At 44.9% G+C, this 18,442-nt stretch overlaps 1 protein-coding gene across 2 annotated transcripts in view; it reads right to left on the bottom strand.

Moving 5' to 3' along the window:
- The window catches only part of RHBDL2 (rhomboid like 2), a 129,826-nt gene that overhangs the window by 17,991 nt on the left and 93,393 nt on the right, over window positions 1–18,442 (bottom strand). For both annotated transcript variants that reach the window (XM_085646820.1, XM_085646819.1), the window contains exons 5-6: window positions 14,072–14,172; window positions 2,460–2,520 (exon numbers count right to left, since the gene is read on the bottom strand). In XM_085646820.1, coding sequence (XP_085502946.1) covers window positions 2,460–2,520; window positions 14,072–14,172 — 162 coding nt within the window. The remainder of the gene's footprint in view (window positions 1–2,459; window positions 2,521–14,071; window positions 14,173–18,442) is intronic.

Raw genomic sequence — 18,442 nt, 5'->3', positions numbered from 1 at the left:
CTCCTCCTCCTGCTTCAACACCCTCCGCATGCTTCGCAGGATCTATAGATGGATCCCCACCGGAAACAGAAGGACAGTCACCCAGGCCCTTGTCAGCAGCAGACTGGACTATGGCAACGCCCTCTACGCAGGATCCACGGCCAAACTCCAGAAAAGACTTAAATGCATACAGAACGCCTCTGCACGCCTCATCCTCGACATCCCCCGCCACAGCCACATCACAGCCCACCTGAGAGACCTGCACTGGCTCCCCGTCAACAAGGGGATCATGTTCAAGCTCCTCACCCATGCTCACAAAGCAGTCCACAACTGTGGACCAGCATATCTCAACAAACGACTCACGTTCTACACCCCGAACCGCCAGCTTCGCAGCGCTGACCTCGCACCTCGCCACCGTTCCACGCATCCACAGAATGACCACCAGCGGCAGATCATTCTCCCACCTCGCCGCCAAGACATGGAACACCCTCCCCATCCACCTGCGACAGACCCAGGACCTGCTGCCCTTCAGGAGACTTCTCAAGACCTGGCTGCTCGAGCAGTAGCAGCAACCCCCCCCCCCCCCCCCCCACACCTCCCTCTTAGCGCCTTGAGACCCTCACGGGTGAGTAATGCGATTTACAAATGCTCTGTTTGATTGATTGATTGTATATGTCTGTTGTTTATGTAAAGGTAAAGGTAATAGAGCATAGATAGAGTCTGAAGTACTAGGACTGATTCAGGGGTATAGCTCCTAGAGTAAAGTAGGAGTAGAGTGTAGGATTTAAATGATGACATATTTGAGAAAGAAGAGGGGGCATCAACTATAGGAAATGCGATTAAGGTGATGCCAAAATGAAAGAGAATAGACATGAAGTTTAATATGTGCCGCTGAAGGTGGAAATTGAGACCTCATGGAGTGAACTTCGGTCCCAAATAAAGGTACAGTCTAGAGAACGGGATTGGCAATACCCGAAGGGAAAATGCTCAGTCCAGTATGATTGCCTCCTGGCATAATGAAGAATGGCTCCCGTATGTGGATGCATTACCTAACCGTTGACGTAGATGTGAGTTATTAAGGTTAAGTAATTGGAATCAATCCATGTTACTGGATAAGTGGCTTTCACATGTATGTTAAATGGTCCTCAACTACATGTTTTCATTTTTATTTGTTTCAACGTTTTAGTTACTAAACACTGTAAAAACAAGTTCAATCCTAAATGACCTATTTGTTAAATGCCCATACATCTGTTAAATGCTCCTCCTATACTTGATAAATGTCTCCGATGCTGAGAATTTTCTCTCAAGTGAGTCTGGAGTTGACAGTCTGTACCTCTTTCAAGAAGGCATGCTGGTCCTCTGCGACAAAATCCCACCTCAATTACTGCAAGAACCTCTGAACACGGCTTAAAACACTTTAAAAACTCCAGAGCCCAGAACCCCGTCTGCCTCTTTTCCGGGTTGAAGTGCCATGACACATCACATCTTCATAGACGTCCCTCCACTGGCTCCAATCAAAATAAAGACCGCATTTCAAAACCCCTCAGCACTTTACATGGCCGCTTGCAGCCTGCTAAATTGTTTGTTCCTTAAGTTCCAACCAGAAGTCCAAGGTCTGTCATCCAGAATCTCTCTTCAGAGTACAGCTGACAAGAGAATTGAAATGTCTAGGAATGCCTCTTTCTGAACAGGGATCCTCTTAGTAACCACTCTACACATACATCCTAAACTAGAAATTAACTTTCCGAATATAGAATGTCACAAATCAAACCTCCTCAACCTGGCATATGGTTAGTCTTTATCCCACAGACTAATTCTCAAAATCGGACACCTTTTGCTCAGTTCTTCTGTCCTGCCTGACAAATGCCTAAGAGCTGCCATTGCCACTACCACTATAGGTTACACTAGGCCTTGCCCTTGTACTCTTCTTTGACTGAGTACTTTTGCATACATGGAGCAGTGTCCTCGCCAGCAGGCTCCAGTATTCTTCAGGCTGACTGACTAATTAATTCAACCACCAGTATTATTAAATAATTATGCCTTACATGAATCCCTATTCCAATGGGCTCTAGGGATTACACAAGAAGCTATGCAGTGCTTTAAAAACCTCTCAAGCCAACACTTTCCCTGCATGGTGCCAACAACAGCAGCATAGGGCGTTATCTCATGTTAATACACTGAGCAGAGGGCACTAATGCCTGACTATATTTGGAAGGTTAAGATGCTTTTGCATCTCTAATGGGCCAAATGGGATACTAAATAAAAGAAAAGTATAAAAATAAACAAAATGGGGAAGGGAATGGTGGATTGTAACGAGATTTGCTTTAGGAAAAACAATGCCTGTAGTTATTGTAAAATAAAAATAAAAATGTATATTGCTGTGGAATAAAATGTTTACATATGCTACACAGAGGGTCAAACATCACTGACAAATGTTGGTGTGGCAGTTTTATGATTTAAAGAGTTTACAATTAACTTACCAACAAGTATAATGGTCACCAGTCTGAAAATTCCAAACGCAGGGATCATTTGTCTAAAGTTCTTGAACATGGAAAGAAAATTTGAAAAGACTGTTACAATAAATAAAACATTTCATATTGAAGGACAAGTCATATGTATTCTTAAAATTATGTGGTTCATAAAGCTAACAAAGTTGAAACGAAACAGCAAAGTAGAGAGCTCCAGGACTCCGCAACCATGTACTCTTCTAGTCCCAATTACCTGCTCCACTATGCAATTTTCTTGCCAACATATGCATTAAAGTAACATACCCTGCCCATGAGTAGTGAAAAAAGAAAAAATGTCAACCATGAAAAATGTACATTCGCCTCATGTTAATTTCTCTGATGTTCTCTGGAATGTCAAGCCTGAGCTTTAGTCACAAATAGCTTGTGCAAAATTATCTTATTGGGGATTCAATTAAAAGCCATCTGGGGTGCTGTCGGAGATGCACATCCACAATTGTGCACCCATATGGGCATTTACGCTAAATAATGGCTGCGAGGATAATCTTTCCCCGTAAGAGCACATTCAATATTCCAAGGGGTTCTTTCGCGCAATCTCCAGGCTGGCGCCCAATACATTGCAAAGCACAGAGATTCCTCCTTTTCTGTATTAAATTTTGCTCCTTCCACAGTGTCGAAAATAAGTGTCCAAATGTTGGGCTCAGCTGTTAGCATTTGAAGAATGCAAAAGCCACTCTATGTAAATTGGGATCGCCATCGTTCTATGCTTTGAGCACATGTGAATAATGCATGCCTTTGGTGTGCACAATTGATAAACATTTTTTGATCAACATCCGTTGAGAGCAGGCCCGGCTCATCCGCTAAGGCGGAGGAGCGTCGCTCCACTGCTCTTTGAGCAGGAAAAATTATTTTTTCGCAGGTTCGGGGCTGGGTTGGAGTCACCCGGGAGTAGTGGTTTGTTCACTCCAAGTGCGCATGACTGCTTGGCCGGCTGTCTTGGTCTGGACAGTCATGCACACTTTGCATGTTCGCCACCAGGCAGCATTACACAGCCTGGGTGGGAACATGCCCAGGCCCCCAGTCCCTGTCCCTGTCCCTGTGCCCAGTCATCTGATCACCTGACCACAGTGCTCAGATGAATCACAGCGCTGCAGTGCAGCGTTAAGCTTGGCTATGGGGAGCCTGAGTGCTTCCTGGTTCCGGGATTGCTGGAGAAGCGGAGGAGAGACATGACACACGTTAGAGGTTAGTGGTATTATTTTCGTCCCCCTGCCTTCTTCCCCCACCAACCCCTCCACCCTCATTCCCAGCGAGTTGCTACTGGTTGAAAGGCTTAGTAATGAACTTATAGCACATTTTGAATCAAACTGAACTCCAAAAAGGTTTGATGGTATGAGCATAGATGTTCCCAGAACTGCTATTAGCCACTCCTCCTTCACCCTACTAACACATAATCAGGCTTTCTTTTATCCAGTAATGGGCTCTGTATGTTTGGACACATCTGCTAGTATCCACCCCATTGATGTGGACAGCCTTACTTGCCCCCTATACTCTTGCTGCCTTCTAGAAAAAGGGCTGAAAAGTCACATGACCAAATTTTGCTAATTTAGAGTATTTCCTCCTAATCATCAGACAATGTTTAGCCAAGGAGGAAATCTGGGGTGTACATCGGTAAGGGGATTGCGCAGCATTTGGTGAAGGATGATTCCTAAATATCAATAATACTGAGCTTGGGATCATGGCCAGGGCACAGACTCACCTGAGCCCCGCTCTTTGAGCTCCTGCAATGGCAGGTAACGGACATTTTGAGAAGTTGGAATGACAGCCAGACATTGATGGCTGGCCTCTAACAATCAGACTTCACCGAGTCTCCTGCACCATTGCCCCTTTTTGCTACTTTCCTGACTGACAGGAGTCTTGGTGATCTGTGGCGTGGTAGCAAAGATGACAGTCGGCATGCAGTCCTTGAACCTCAGAGACCTCTGAGAGGGTATGGAGCGCCTACACACTGTGGTTGTCACCCCCTATCACAGATGAAGTGGACAGCAGTGAGTACACACCTGAGGTTGCTAAATTGCATCCTGATTAGCACATGTTGTGACTGGCAACAGGCAAGACAAAATGGCGTCCCCACTAATCCTCACTGGGCCTAAAAGCCCCAGCATATATTTGGGTTCCTCTGTCGAGCTGCGTCCTCCTCCACAAAAATCAAGGTCAACTTTCCTCTCCTGAGGGACCCATCAGTGGAGAACATTGCACCTGCTTCCATAGCACTAGAAAGAGCTGAGGTTGCCAGCAGACCATCTGCAGTATCCTTTGTGGTGCTCTTAATAGCACTGCTGCAGTGGGGTATATGCCAAATAACCAACCAACGTTAAGGCCTGTCCCCCGGGGATGAGCTCTGACCAGACTCCCCGCCACCACCCCTGGTGATTGCTGCACTCTGTCAAACCCCACTCTTCACCTGGCGAGTTCCTAGCTCAACTGCTCTTCCACATCTTTGGGATGGCATTCTCACATAGCGATGTGGCACTTCCCACCATATTTGATTAATTAAGGAGGCATTTACAACACCTGAAATCAATCTGATCTCCAGACTCACTAATAGCTTTATGGCATTGTACATCTTACCCAACAGGGTGTTCACCTAGGCTACAGTAAAACGCAAGGCAGCTAAGACTTCCTCCATTAAAGATGTGCTACATTCGCAAATTTCAGAAAAGCCCCAGACTCATGGCACATCAGCAGGGTCCATTCAGAATGACCCACCGACTGTTTCAAACACAAGCATGCAAGCTCAAGTGGATTTCGAAGAACTTCTGCAAGAATTCCACAAAGACGTGGTGACATGGTATTAGCATATACATAAAGCTATCATAGAGCATGACCACTCTAAACAAAAAGCTGAAACCCTCCTCAATGAGGTTGAAAATGATGTCGCCCTATTGCACAAGACCAGAATGGCCATGCTTGGTAAATGGCAATATTGGATACACATCATGTGGAAATCACAGATAAACTGGAGGGCCAGTGAAGGATTTAGAGAAATATATGCAAGCCTTATTTCTCGAAAAAATGCCAGCTGTATGCCACTCTACCTAGATTACATTCATAGGGTCTTTTAAATTTCAGCAAAGAAAGGACCATATGCCATATGTCCTTATGAGAGTGCATGTCTTTAAAGAGAAAGAAGCTATTCTGTCAGCAACTTGAACTGATCACCTTCCGCGGGGCTTGAATATGAACCCAAAGCCGCCCAGGCAATTTGTCAGACCAGCCCCCGAGGGGGGGAGAGGGGAGTATGTAAGTGTGCACTGATGCTTTTGTTACTGGGGACCGATATTGCAGCACTGCTGCAAAACATGCCCCCTGTAACAAAAGCAGTCCCACCACAAAAAAAGCGGCCCCTACCCTTCCAGCCTCCCGGGGAAATGTCTGATGCCCCTACAGCCAGTCCGGCCCTGACCTTCCGAGACCCTGCTCTTGCTCTCTCTCAAGATGTATTTCCGGCCACCCTTGCATGACACAGGGAAGTCATTCAGGTCACTGCCTACCTTCACCTAGAGACTATCCCCTACAGATGAGGTTCCCATTTTGTTTACTGTTCACTTTTAAAGGTTCACTGTGTGGTGTCCGAAGCATGGACCATCTTGGGCCTTACAACAGTCACAGAGGTTTGCCGGCATGAACCATCTGCTCAGGACACCACAAGAGACCCCTGACATAGAACCACGACAATCAGGTCTCGTAAAGAACAGAGATGCTTGAAGCGAATGAAGGACAGTTTAGGCCATATTGTTACCTCTGAAGATGATTCGGCGGCACCTATACTCCATCCTTATCATTGGACTTCCAGAACTGCTGAGGGGAATGTTGCCTCCTTCTACAGAACCGCACCCACACTTGTCAGATCTCCACTTAATGTTCTACGATGAAGGTCCCTCATTTTGCTCTGCACCATGGTCAAACTGCATATCCTACACCACCACCATAACTCTCAGTTGGCATCTTCTGACATACCAGCCGGGGCTCCCTCATAGCCACCCAGAGCTATACCCCACAATTATTCAGGATGGACTGTGCCCACGATCCAGACAATTATACCGTGAGATGATCTGTTCTCTTTTTACTACGTTATACTTGTTTTGGGTTTATACACTGTAAAGCTTTGTTATTGTTGAAATTAGTTTACCAAGTATACTCATGTCACTTTGTTACCACAATGTTGATCACACCATCCTATTCCCTTCCCAGTCTTTGCAACTCTTAGCAGTTCCACATAGTAAGCGAGAGAGGAGGAGCATTTTAATCTCCAACTTTGTTTTCCACAATGTCACTTACAACCCACCTCACTTGACGATGACAAACATCATAATAGTGGTACTCAAAACTCAAGGCCTCGACTCCTTAGTGAAGCAGAAGGCACTATTGCAGTTGCTCCACCGCAAAGACGTGGACATAGCTCTCCTACTGAAGACCCACCTTATACCAAAAGAAAATTCCCAAATTGCAATTTTACTAGTTCCCATCTCAATATCATGCAAAGAGCATCTAAAAAACGAAGGGCACAGCCATATTACTATTCAGAGGCCTACCCTTTGAACTGTACACCAAGTAGGCTGAATCGAGATGCCTCAGAGTGGGAATCAGGGGCAGACTAGGTAAACGCCTCCTGATGCTGAACTTCATAACATGCCAGTTTTTGAGTCTCTCCTGCAAGTCATACACAGAAGGGTATAGAATACACATACAAGCGTGCTACTCCCATCTACACAAGCCATCTTTCTGGTCATATCTGTAAAAATGCTCCACCTCCTATGCAGGCAGTGGTCATTTTGATCATACTAAGGAACGTGGAACTTAGGCATCATATATTCAGAATTCAAAAAACAGTCTGGTCACTTCATTTATTGATTTATCCACCAATAGCATGAGCAGCAAAATAAACCCAAAAGATTAGGCCATATGATCAGCACACACCACCGACTCAACCTCCGTCTACATCTTCTACTTTTGTACATGATCTTAAAGCATTCCCTACTCCAGATACAGTGTACAGCACTCTTGATTTTCATGTGATCAAATACATACATTGGACCCCATTTACAAAGCTTTTTTATGAATAGTCATGGCAAACTCTTGACCTACGAGCTACCTTTTCCAGATATAAAGAATTGAGACACACCTAGGGTCCGATTCCCAAAGGGCCTCTGCACTCGTGGTGGAGGCCCCGCAGTTGTGGTGGGGTCTCCACACTCGAGCGATATCTCCACAATGAGAATTCTAATAGTGGGGATATTGCTCTGAGTTTAAAGACTCCCCCAAGACTCTGAGGCCACCGCCATGATTGTAAAGGCCCTATGTGAATCAGGCCTCCTGTCTTCCTACCTCCTTGCACAGTCATCAGGCCATTCTCTGGGCACAACCATGTCTCCTAAGACATTCTTCCTTTTTCTATTTCTGGCAGCCATTCTTCCTAGTTCTCACTTCATCAACTCTTATTTTTCACTCTCAGCCCTTCTCCACTAAGCCTTCCTTATATCGGTAGTGGCTTCTTTCCCCATAATCACTATTACTCAACCCTTTCTCTCCTGCTACGTGGACTCCCCTCAGCTGTATATCAGTGTGTTTCTCTCTGACTGTCTCCCTTCTTCTCTTCTCATCTTTTCCACGACACTGCTCATGCATCCTTTACCTCCTGAACAGCAAAGCCAAAATCCCTGTAGATTCCAGATTTCAAACCATTCTCCCATGAATGATCCACGCTAAAATCCCATTACTAAGAGTTAGAATCTCTTCTCTGTCAGCGTTCCTAGTCTCTAGAGCATCTTCTCTCAAAGAGTAAGATAGCACAGCTCTCTGCTGGAGTCCAGAAAGATGATTACATCTTGTTTGGGTAGGTAACTGGTTTAAACCAACAACAAGAGACACTCAAGTAGCAGTGATATACAAGTGTAGCCCCTCAGTCACTCATTTGTCAGTCAAACACCATCCAGCTAAGAGTTGGAGGTGTTGCAGGGATTCTGCTCAGGAACAGAACTATGCTTGGGACCATAGACAATCATTATCTATGAACCCCAGGCCGACTAGCTATAGTGCCTCAATTGACCTCCTAACCTTTCCAGAGAGACAAATGATTTGGCACCCCAGAACACAACACTCCATACCCTCTCAGGGATTGTGGTAACATTATTCACCCTTTTATTCTCTCAATTGTACTTGTCCACAATAAAATAGAAAAGAGACATGAAGGAAGTTTACAATGTTTATTTAAACTATTGTGCTCTAAAATGCAATAATTGTGCCACAATTAGAAAACAAATACATGTCAACAATGTCATCAGCATAGTTACTAAACAATATACAATAAAGAGCCCTGTCATGTTATCTGACAGATCTGCCTAAACCCTCCCCCACTACTGAAGCTTAGTGGTTATAAATTATAGATCTCTAGGTTTAGTGGTGGATCCCGTATCTCACTTACAACCCACCTCACTTGACGATGACAAACATCATAATAGTGGTACTCAAAACTCAAGGCCTCAACTCCCTAGTGAAGCAGAAGGCACTATTGCAGCTGCCCCACCGCAAAGACGTGGATATAGCTCTCCTACTGAAGACCCACATTATACCAAAAGAAAATTCCCAAATTGCAATTTTACTAGTTCCCATCTCAATATCATGCAAAGAGCATCTAAAAAACGAAGGGCACAGCCATATTACTATTCAGAGGCATACCCTTTGAACTGGACACCAAGTAGGCTGACGCGAGAGGCCTCAGAGTGGGAATCAGGGGCAGAATAGGTAAACGCCTCCTGATGCTGAACTTCATAACATGCCAGTTTTTGAGTCTCTCCTGCAAGTCATACACAGAAGGGCATGGAATACACATACAAGCTTGCGACGCCCATCTACACAAGCCATCTTTCTGGTCATATCTGTAAAAATGCTCCACCTCCTATGCAGTCTGTGGTCACTTTGATCATACTATGGAACGTGGAACTTAGGCATCATATATTCAGAATTCAAAAAACAGTCTGATCACTTCATTTATTGATTTATCCACCAATAGCATGAGCAGCAAAAAAAAACAAAAGATTAGGGCATATGATCAGCACACACCACCGACTCAACCTCCATCTACATCGTCTACTTTTGTACATAATCTTAAAGCATTCCCTACTCCAGATACAGTGCACAGCACACTTGATTTTAATATGTGATCAAATACATACATTGGACCCCATTTACAAAGCTTTTTTATGAATATTCGTGGCAAACTCTTGACCTACGAGCTACCTTTTCCAGATATAAAGAACTGAGACACACCTAGGGTCTGATTCCCAAAGGGCCTCTGCACTCGTGGTGGAGGCCCCGCAGTTGTGGTGGGGTCTCCACACTCGAGCGATATCGCCACAATGAGAATTTTAATTGTGGGGATATTGCTCTGAGTTTAAAGACTCCCCCAAGACTCTGAGGCCTCCGCCATAATTGTAAAGGCCCTATGTGAATCACGACTCCTGTCTTCCTGCCTCCTTGCACAGTCATCAGGCCATTCTCTGGGCACAACCATGTCTCCTAAGACATTCTTCCTTTTTCTATTTCTGGCAGCCATTCTTCCTAGTTCTCACTTCATCAACTCTTATGTTTCACTCTCACCCCTTCTCCACTAAGCCTTCCTTATATCGGTGGTGGCTTCTTTCTCCATAATCACTATTACTCAACCCTTTCTCTCCTGCTACTTGGACTCCCCTCAGCTTAATATCAGTGTGTTTCTCTCTGACTGTCTCCCTTCTTCTCTTCTCATCTTTTCCACGACACTGCTCATGCATCCTTTACCTCCTGAACAGCAAAGCCAAAATCCCTGTAGATTCCAGATTTCAAACCATTCTCTCATGAATGATCCACGCTAAAATCCCATTACTAAGAGTTAGAATATCTTCTCTGTCAGGATTCCTAGTCTCTAGAGCATCTTCTCTCAAAGAGTAAGATAGCACAGCTCTCTGCTGGAGTCCAGAAAGATGATTACATCTTCTTTGGGTAGGTATCTGGTTTAAATCAACAACAGGAGACACTCAAGTAGCAGTGATATACAAGTGTAACCCCTCAGTCACTCATTTGTCAGTCAAACACCACCCAGCTAAGAGTTGGAGGTGTTGCAGGGATTCTGCTCAGGAACAGAACTATGCTTGGGACCACAGACAATCATTATCTATGAACCCCAGGCCGACTAGCTATAGTGCCTCACTTGCCCTCCTAACCTTTCCAGAGAGACAAGTGATTTGGCACCCCAGAACACAACACTCCTGACTCTCTCAGGGATTGTGTTAACAGTATTCACCCTTTTATTCTCACAATTGTACTTATCCACAATAAAATAGAAAAGAGACATGAAGGAAGTTTACAATGTTTATTTAAACTATTGTGCTCTAAAATGCAATCATTATGCCACAATTAGAAAACAAATACATGTCAATAATGTCATCAGCATAGTTAATAAACAACATACAATAAAGAGCCCTGTCATGTTATCTGACAGATCTGCCTAAACCCTCCCCCACTACTGAAGCTAAGTGGTTATAAATTATAGATCTCTAGGTTCAGTGGTGGATCCCGTATCTTAGAATACATAGGAGAATGTTCTACATCTCAGCTAGTGCAGTACTCTTGTCTTAGGAGAAACTTCGCTCTGTGTGAGTGTGCTTCTAGAACCCTTGTCCTCAGTTATATGACAAGATATGTGTATTCAAAACAGCAGCTGCATTCTTTTATTTAACCCCGGGCGGAGCAGGTGGAGTTGCTCTACGCGGAGCTCTACGGAGTTGGCCAAAAAACGAAGGGCACAGCCATATTACTATTCAGAGGCATACCCTTTGAACTGGACACCAAGTAGGCTGACGCGAGAGGCCTCAGAGTGGGAATCAGGGGCAGAATAGGTAAACGCCTCCTGATGCTGAACTTCATAACATGCCAGTTTTTGAGTCTCTCCTGCAAGTCATACACAGAAGGGCATGGAATACACATACAAGCTTGCGACGCCCATCTACACAAGCCATCTTTCTGGTCATATCTGTAAAAATGCTCCACCTCCTATGCAGTCTGTGGTCACTTTGATCATACTATGGAACGTGGAACTTAGGCATCATATATTCAGAATTCAAAAAACAGTCTGATCACTTCATTTATTGATTTATCCACCAATAGCATGAGCAGCAAAAAAAAACAAAAGATTAGGGCATATGATCAGCACACACCACCGACTCAACCTCCATCTACATCGTCTACTTTTGTACATAATCTTAAAGCATTCCCTACTCCAGATACAGTGCACAGCACACTTGATTTTAATATGTGATCAAATACATACATTGGACCCCATTTACAAAGCTTTTTTATGAATATTCGTGGCAAACTCTTGACCTACGAGCTACCTTTTCCAGATATAAAGAACTGAGACACACCTAGGGTCTGATTCCCAAAGGGCCTCTGCATTCGTGGTGGTGGCCCCGCAGTTGTGGTGGGGTCTCCACACTCGAGCGATATCGCCACAATGAGAATTTTAATTGTGGGGATATTGCTCTGAGTTTAAAGACTCCCCCAAGACTCTGAGGCCTCCGCCATAATTGTAAAGGCCCTATGTGAATCACGACTCCTGTCTTCCTGCCTCCTTGCACAGTCATCAGGCCATTCTCTGGGCACAACCATGTCTCCTAAGACATTCTTCCTTTTTCTATTTCTGGCAGCCATTCTTCCTAGTTCTCACTTCATCAACTCTTATGTTTCACTCTCACCCCTTCTCCACTAAGCCTTCCTTATATCGGTGGTGGCTTCTTTCTCCATAATCACTATTACTCAACCCTTTCTCTCCTGCTACTTGGACTCCCCTCAGCTTAATATCAGTGTTTTTCTCTCTGACTGTCTCCCTTCTTCTCTTCTCATCTTTTCCACGACACTGCTCATGCATCCTTTACCTCCTGAACAGCAAAGCCAAAATCCCTGTAGATTCCAGATTTCAAACCATTCTCTCATGAATGATCCACGCTAAAATCCCATTACTAAGAGTTAGAATCTCTTCTCTGTCAGGATTCCTAGTCTCTAGAGCATCTTCTCTCAAAGAGTAAGATAGCACAGCTCTCTGCTGGAGTCCAGAAAGATGATTACATCTTCTTTGGGTAGGTATCTGGTTTAAATCAACAACAGGAGACACTCAAGTAGCAGTGATATACAAGTGTAACCCCTCAGTCACTCATTTGTCAGTCAAACACCACCCAGCTAAGAGTTGGAGGTGTTGCAGGGATTCTGCTCAGGAACAGAACTATGCTTGGGACCACAGACAATCATTATCTATGAACCCCAGGCCGACTAGCTATAGTGCCTCACTTGCCCTCCTAACCTTTCCAGAGAGACAAGTGATTTGGCACCCCAGAACACAACACTCCTGACTCTCTCAGGGATTGTGTTAACAGTATTCACCCTTTTATTCTCACAATTGTACTTGTCCACAATAAAATAGAAAAGAGACATGAAGGAAGTTTACAATGTTTATTTAAACTATTGTGCTCTAAAATGCAATCATTATGCCACAATTAGAAAACAAATACATGTCAATAATGTCATCAGCATAGTTAATAAACAACATACAATAAAGAGCCCTGTCATGTTATCTGACAGATCTGCCTAAACCCTCCCCCACTACTGAAGCTAAGTGGTTATAAATTATAGATCTCTAGGTTCAGTGGTGGATCCCGTATCTTAGAATACATAGGAGAATGTTCTACATCTCAGCTAGTGCAGTACTCTTGTCTTAGGAGAAACTTCGCTCTGTGTGAGTGTGCTTCTAGAACCCTTGTCCTCAGTTATATGACAAGATATGTGTATTCAAAACAGCAGCTGCATTCTTTTATTTAACCCCGGGCGGAGCAGGTGGAGTTGCTCTACGCGGAGCTCTACGGAGTTGGCCAAAAACTCCGTGGGAGCTCCACGCGGCAAGGAGGAGGAGGGCAGCCCGGGACGCCTCGGTAAGGTAACTGCGCTTTTATTTCACTTTAATTGCAATTTAAAAAATATATATATTTATTGTGGGGGGTGGGAGGAAGAGAGGTCCGGCGTTGAACTCCGCTCCGCTGCGGAGTCTGAAGTTTTGCAGGAACTTTGGGTTCTCCGCAGCACGCAGAGTATGCAAAATTCCACAAACTCCGCCAGCCCAGGGTTACTTTTATTTTTGTTTGACCTTGCCTAGGCTGTTCAGACTAAATCCCAGGAAAATAATAAAATGTAAAAACATGTGCTGGGTCTGTGTTAAAATTCAATGTGGCACAAAAGCAAGTGTGATATTTAGTAACATGTGCAAAACAAAAGTAGCCTACAATGTGCATAATTAGGCTAACATAGGAAAAATAACAATGGGCTATACTAGAAACACATGACAGAGGAATGACCACATGTGCATTCAGCTCACATCCCAGGATTCTTGAGCACTACACCTCAGCTACTGTCAATACAATCTACTACATAGAGGAGGTGGCATTCCTTTGAGCTATCGGGGGGACCTCTTTAATTATGTAAGTGCATTTCTCCCCCAACAAGGCACTTTATGTGGTTTGATCAATAACATGATAGTTTCTTACCACTAACACGTTCATGAAGTATCCTCCCATGAGGGCATAGACTCCTCCTGAAGCACCAACAAGCGCATAGAGGGGGTCAAAGATGGAACTGGCCAAGGAACCTAGGAAAAAAACAACATACATTTTAATGTGAATGCAGTGTGCCAGAAGGAAAAGGGAGTGTTCAGCTTTGCAGGCTCCATGAATCATCATCCAGCTCCCCCACTAGCTTAGTGGACACAGGGGTACAAAATAATTAATTTGGTTTGTTTATTTCAGTCATGGCCATGTAGTGCTGAGGCACCAAAGAACCTTTTTGATGGCTGAGAAGTAAATACGATTGAGAGGAAAGTAACAGTCGTCTGTTTATTATTAGGGGTGGGCGGAACTCGCAGAGTTTCACTCTCTGGGATTATGCGGAGTTACATGAAAACTTTGTGAGATTCTGCAGAGTTCTACGAATGGATGGAATTAGGCATGTGGAGCTGCTCACATTGATTTTTAGCGCTTGGAGCTCAATCTGTGCTGAAAAATCAGCGCAAACGGCACCACGCGGCGCGCCAGAGGGCACTGCTTCTTAAGTGGATTTGCTGCTGCACGAGTAGATTTTCTACTCGAGTGGCAGCATTCTGACCACTAAATGTAGCAGCATCCTGCGTCCGCTTGCCTCGGGGGAATTTCATCACCTGCCCTCCTTGTGACTGAAAATACTTACCATTGGCAAGCATTGCGTGAGAAAAAACTCCATCCCACAGAGGTTCGTGGAATCTGGCTTCAACCTCGCATTATGCACGCTGCCAACTGCACCGCCAGAGCAGAATTTATCACCCACTCTTATTAAGTATATATTTTTTTAACCTTAGTTTTCTTGGTGAAATACCAAGAATCTGGTTAAATAAAAATAAAGATAAAATCTATTGCTGCTATCTCAGATTTTTTCTTTGCTGCACCCAGTCCAATACACAGCCTATCTATTGAAAAAAAAATCCTGTATACTTCTTCCTGAGTTCTTCTACCATTTTTTAGGTCTCGCCTAGCGTTGCAACGCATGCGCTGCTCGCTCGGGGAGATTTATTGTGAACAAGGAGTTTCAGTAGAGGGCTTGAAACACTGCCCCTCATTTCCATTGGCTGGCGTCACCGTTTATGCTAAACGGTGGCCTGCGATTGGAAATGAGCTGTTTGCATTGCCTCCCTTTCGCCTTTTGGTCCAGCCCATCCGGACTGGATCGCCTGCTTCACGGCTGTCGTGAAGCAATTTCTTATCTCAAGGGGGCGTGTTGTATAAACAAGCACCGAGATCCAGTCCGGATGGGCCGTCTCAAAAGTAGACAATGCGCTGCGTGTTTATTTTTGCATCGCGCTTTCACTTTAAAATGATAGCGCGATGCAAAAATAAACAGCGGCTGCCTTCCCGCAATGGCGAGCGCTTGTTATAGTGAGTTCTCCACTTTGTTTTAATAGGGCGCAGGCTGTTAATTGTGTGCCTGCTCTTCCCTTTTTACATTATTTTACTTCATAGTAACCAGGAAGGGTGTTTGTTTTGGACGTTTTTCAGGCACTTTCCTTGGCTTTCGTCGCTGTTTGTAGTGAGTCCTCCACTTTGTTTTAATAGGGCGCGGGCTGTTAATTGTGCGCCAGCTCTCCCCTTTTCACATAATTTTACTTCATGGTAACCAGGAAGGGTTTTTGTTTTGGACGTTTTTCAGGCACTTTCCTTGGCTTTCTTCGCTGATCCGCGCGTGTCATGAAGGCGTTGGAGGCACCTCGGCGCTGGACTCTATTCTGACTTTTATACTGAGTTTCTTACCCTTGCGAGGTCCGTGGTCTACAAGGTAAGTGGATTGTGGTGGGTATTTTATAAAGCTCTTGAATCCGACGAAGAAGTCCCCTTTGCCCTGAAATAAAAGTACCCCTGAGTACCACGAGCTGATCTCCATACACTCGTGTGCTATGCTCTGAGACTCTGTTTTCTTCATTAATGGGTTAGAATACATTGTTATGCACCTAGTTTGGGTTGGGGAGTTGTATGCGGCACAGGTGTGCTCATTACAGGTAGACGCATAGCACAAGGTTGTAAACCATTGGGTTGTCTACAGCATGGTAAGCCATAGGGTGTACACAACACAGGGTGGTAACCACGAGGTTGTGTGCAGCATAGGGTGGTAAACCACAAGGTTGTGTACAGCTTAGGGTGGTAAACCACAGAGCGTGCACAACACAACACATACCGTAGGGTTATCAACAGAACGGTAATCTACGAGGTTGTGCACAACATAGGGTGGTAAACCACAGAGTGTGTACAGCACAGAGTGGTATACCATATGGTTATGCGCAGAACGGTATACCACGAGGTTGTATACAGCATAGGGTGGTAAACCACAGGGTGTGTACGTGTACAACACAGGGTGATAAACTATAGGGTTGTGCGCAGAAGGGTAAACCACGAGTTTGTGTAGAGCACAGGGTGGGAAAACATTGAGCTGTGTATAGCACAGGGTTGTAACCCGTCGGATTGTGCAGAGCACAGCGTGGTAAACCACAGGGTTGTACACAGCAGTGGGTTGTAAACCATCGGATTGTGCACAGCACTGGGCGTTAAACCACAGAGTTGTGCTCAGCACAGGGTGTTTAACCATCAGATAGTGCACAGCATGGGGTGGTAACACATCGATTGTGCACAGCTCAGCGTTGGTAAAACATAGGGCTGTGCACAGAGTGGTAAACCATATGGTTGTGTGCAGCAAAAGATATTAAACCCAAGGATTTCATACAACACAGTGTGGTAAAAGCCAGGGTTGTGTAGCACAGTTTATTTTGCACTGCACGGGGTTGTGACGGATTGCACATCACGATTTAGGGAACGAGGCTGCGTACGACATATAACTGTGTACGAGGCATGGTTACGCACAACACAAGGTTATGGGCGAATTAGGGTTTTGGATTGAGCCTTCTTTCTGATAGTAAGGGACAGTGTATGGCACAGGGCAGTGCATATGCAGGTTTTGTGTGGGGAAGGGCCCTTAATGGGTTCTGTGCTACACAGTGGTCTCCAAGGCATTCTGCATACTAAAGATAACCAGCAAACAGCCTCGCGGCACGTACAACCAAATGTGCTGCGTCGGTCACGCGTCCATGTGCAGTCTTCACACGCAGATAGTTCATTCTCACGGGAGACCGGAGCAGACCATGTAAAAGATGCTTTTTGAAAGTGTCCCAAGAAGATGGAATTGTTTTTTGGAAACACAGGCTCCCAATCACATTCTTTAAAAGCATTGCTTGCGCACCTACACAGCTCTACTTTATTTTCTAGACATCTTGTTTGATTCCTTGCCTAGCGCCTCACTTCTAAGATAGGTGTGTGTGATGCGGGGATGCTGCAGGGACTATAGGCAGTAAGAAGCAGATGCGAGCGCTGCAGGGTCGTTTTAGAGTTACATCCTTCTGGTGCACATAGCTAGCGTTCAGCTGAGTTGGCTAATGACATCATCTGGTAATAGACTTCCAATTCTCTAGTCAGCTTGTGGCGCGCGTTTCATAATGGTAAATTGTATCAATATTTATTTCACAAACGCCGAGTTCTCGTAGGCATGTTAGCACAGGGGTCTAATTCTTTTTAACCACTCTCAGTTTTGGCAGAACCAGGTAGCCTGACTTTCCAAAGATCACAACAGTGGGCAAAAGGGGAAGCCCTGAGTAGATCTCTCGTTTATCTGTACCGTGGTTGATTACTTAACTAACTACAGCACATCTCCTTCCCCGCAAGTAAATTACTTTCCGTTTTGCATTATGTTATTTGATTGTGCTGGTATTAATGTTAATCAACCTGTTTTACAATTATTCCAACAGATTTCTGAATTCTCCCAGAGTCATCTGTCATCTATAAACATGCTTGGGGATTGTAGTCGATGCATGGCTACTGAGTTTGCGGTGGGCTTGATGCAAGGCCTCATCAAATGCTAGGAAGCCCTTGTGGTAGTAGGGCAAGAGAGCTGTCTTCTGTTCCATGTCAGGGTTGCATCCCCAGGTGATTACGGTCTCCCCCAACCATGGTTCTGAGGGTCAACTGTAGGACTTACCTCCCTTCCAGGGACCAGGTGTCGGTCTTGAATTCCTTTCCGGAAGGGGTTGAGCTGAACGTGGGTGGGCAGGTGTACTTTACGCGCCACTCTACTTAAACTGGCATGCCACTGCTGACAACCCTCTGCAGACACCACTGCTGACACACCACTGCTGACACGCCGCTGCTGACAAACCACTGCTGACATGCCGCTGCTGACACTGTGAGATGGACTAAGCCACGCCCTATTTACAACACTAAGTTAGCATAACCGAGATCATGGTTAACAAGCAAGCTTGTCGTTTCTGCTGCGCTGCACACGACACTGTTGTT

This window comes from Triturus cristatus, chromosome 3_2 (assembly GCF_964204655.1).
Source record: "Triturus cristatus chromosome 3_2, aTriCri1.1, whole genome shotgun sequence".
Lineage (NCBI taxonomy): Eukaryota > Metazoa > Chordata > Amphibia > Caudata > Salamandridae > Triturus > Triturus cristatus.
Note: the sequence above shows the minus strand (reverse complement) of the source record. Positions and strands in the feature narration are given on the sequence as shown.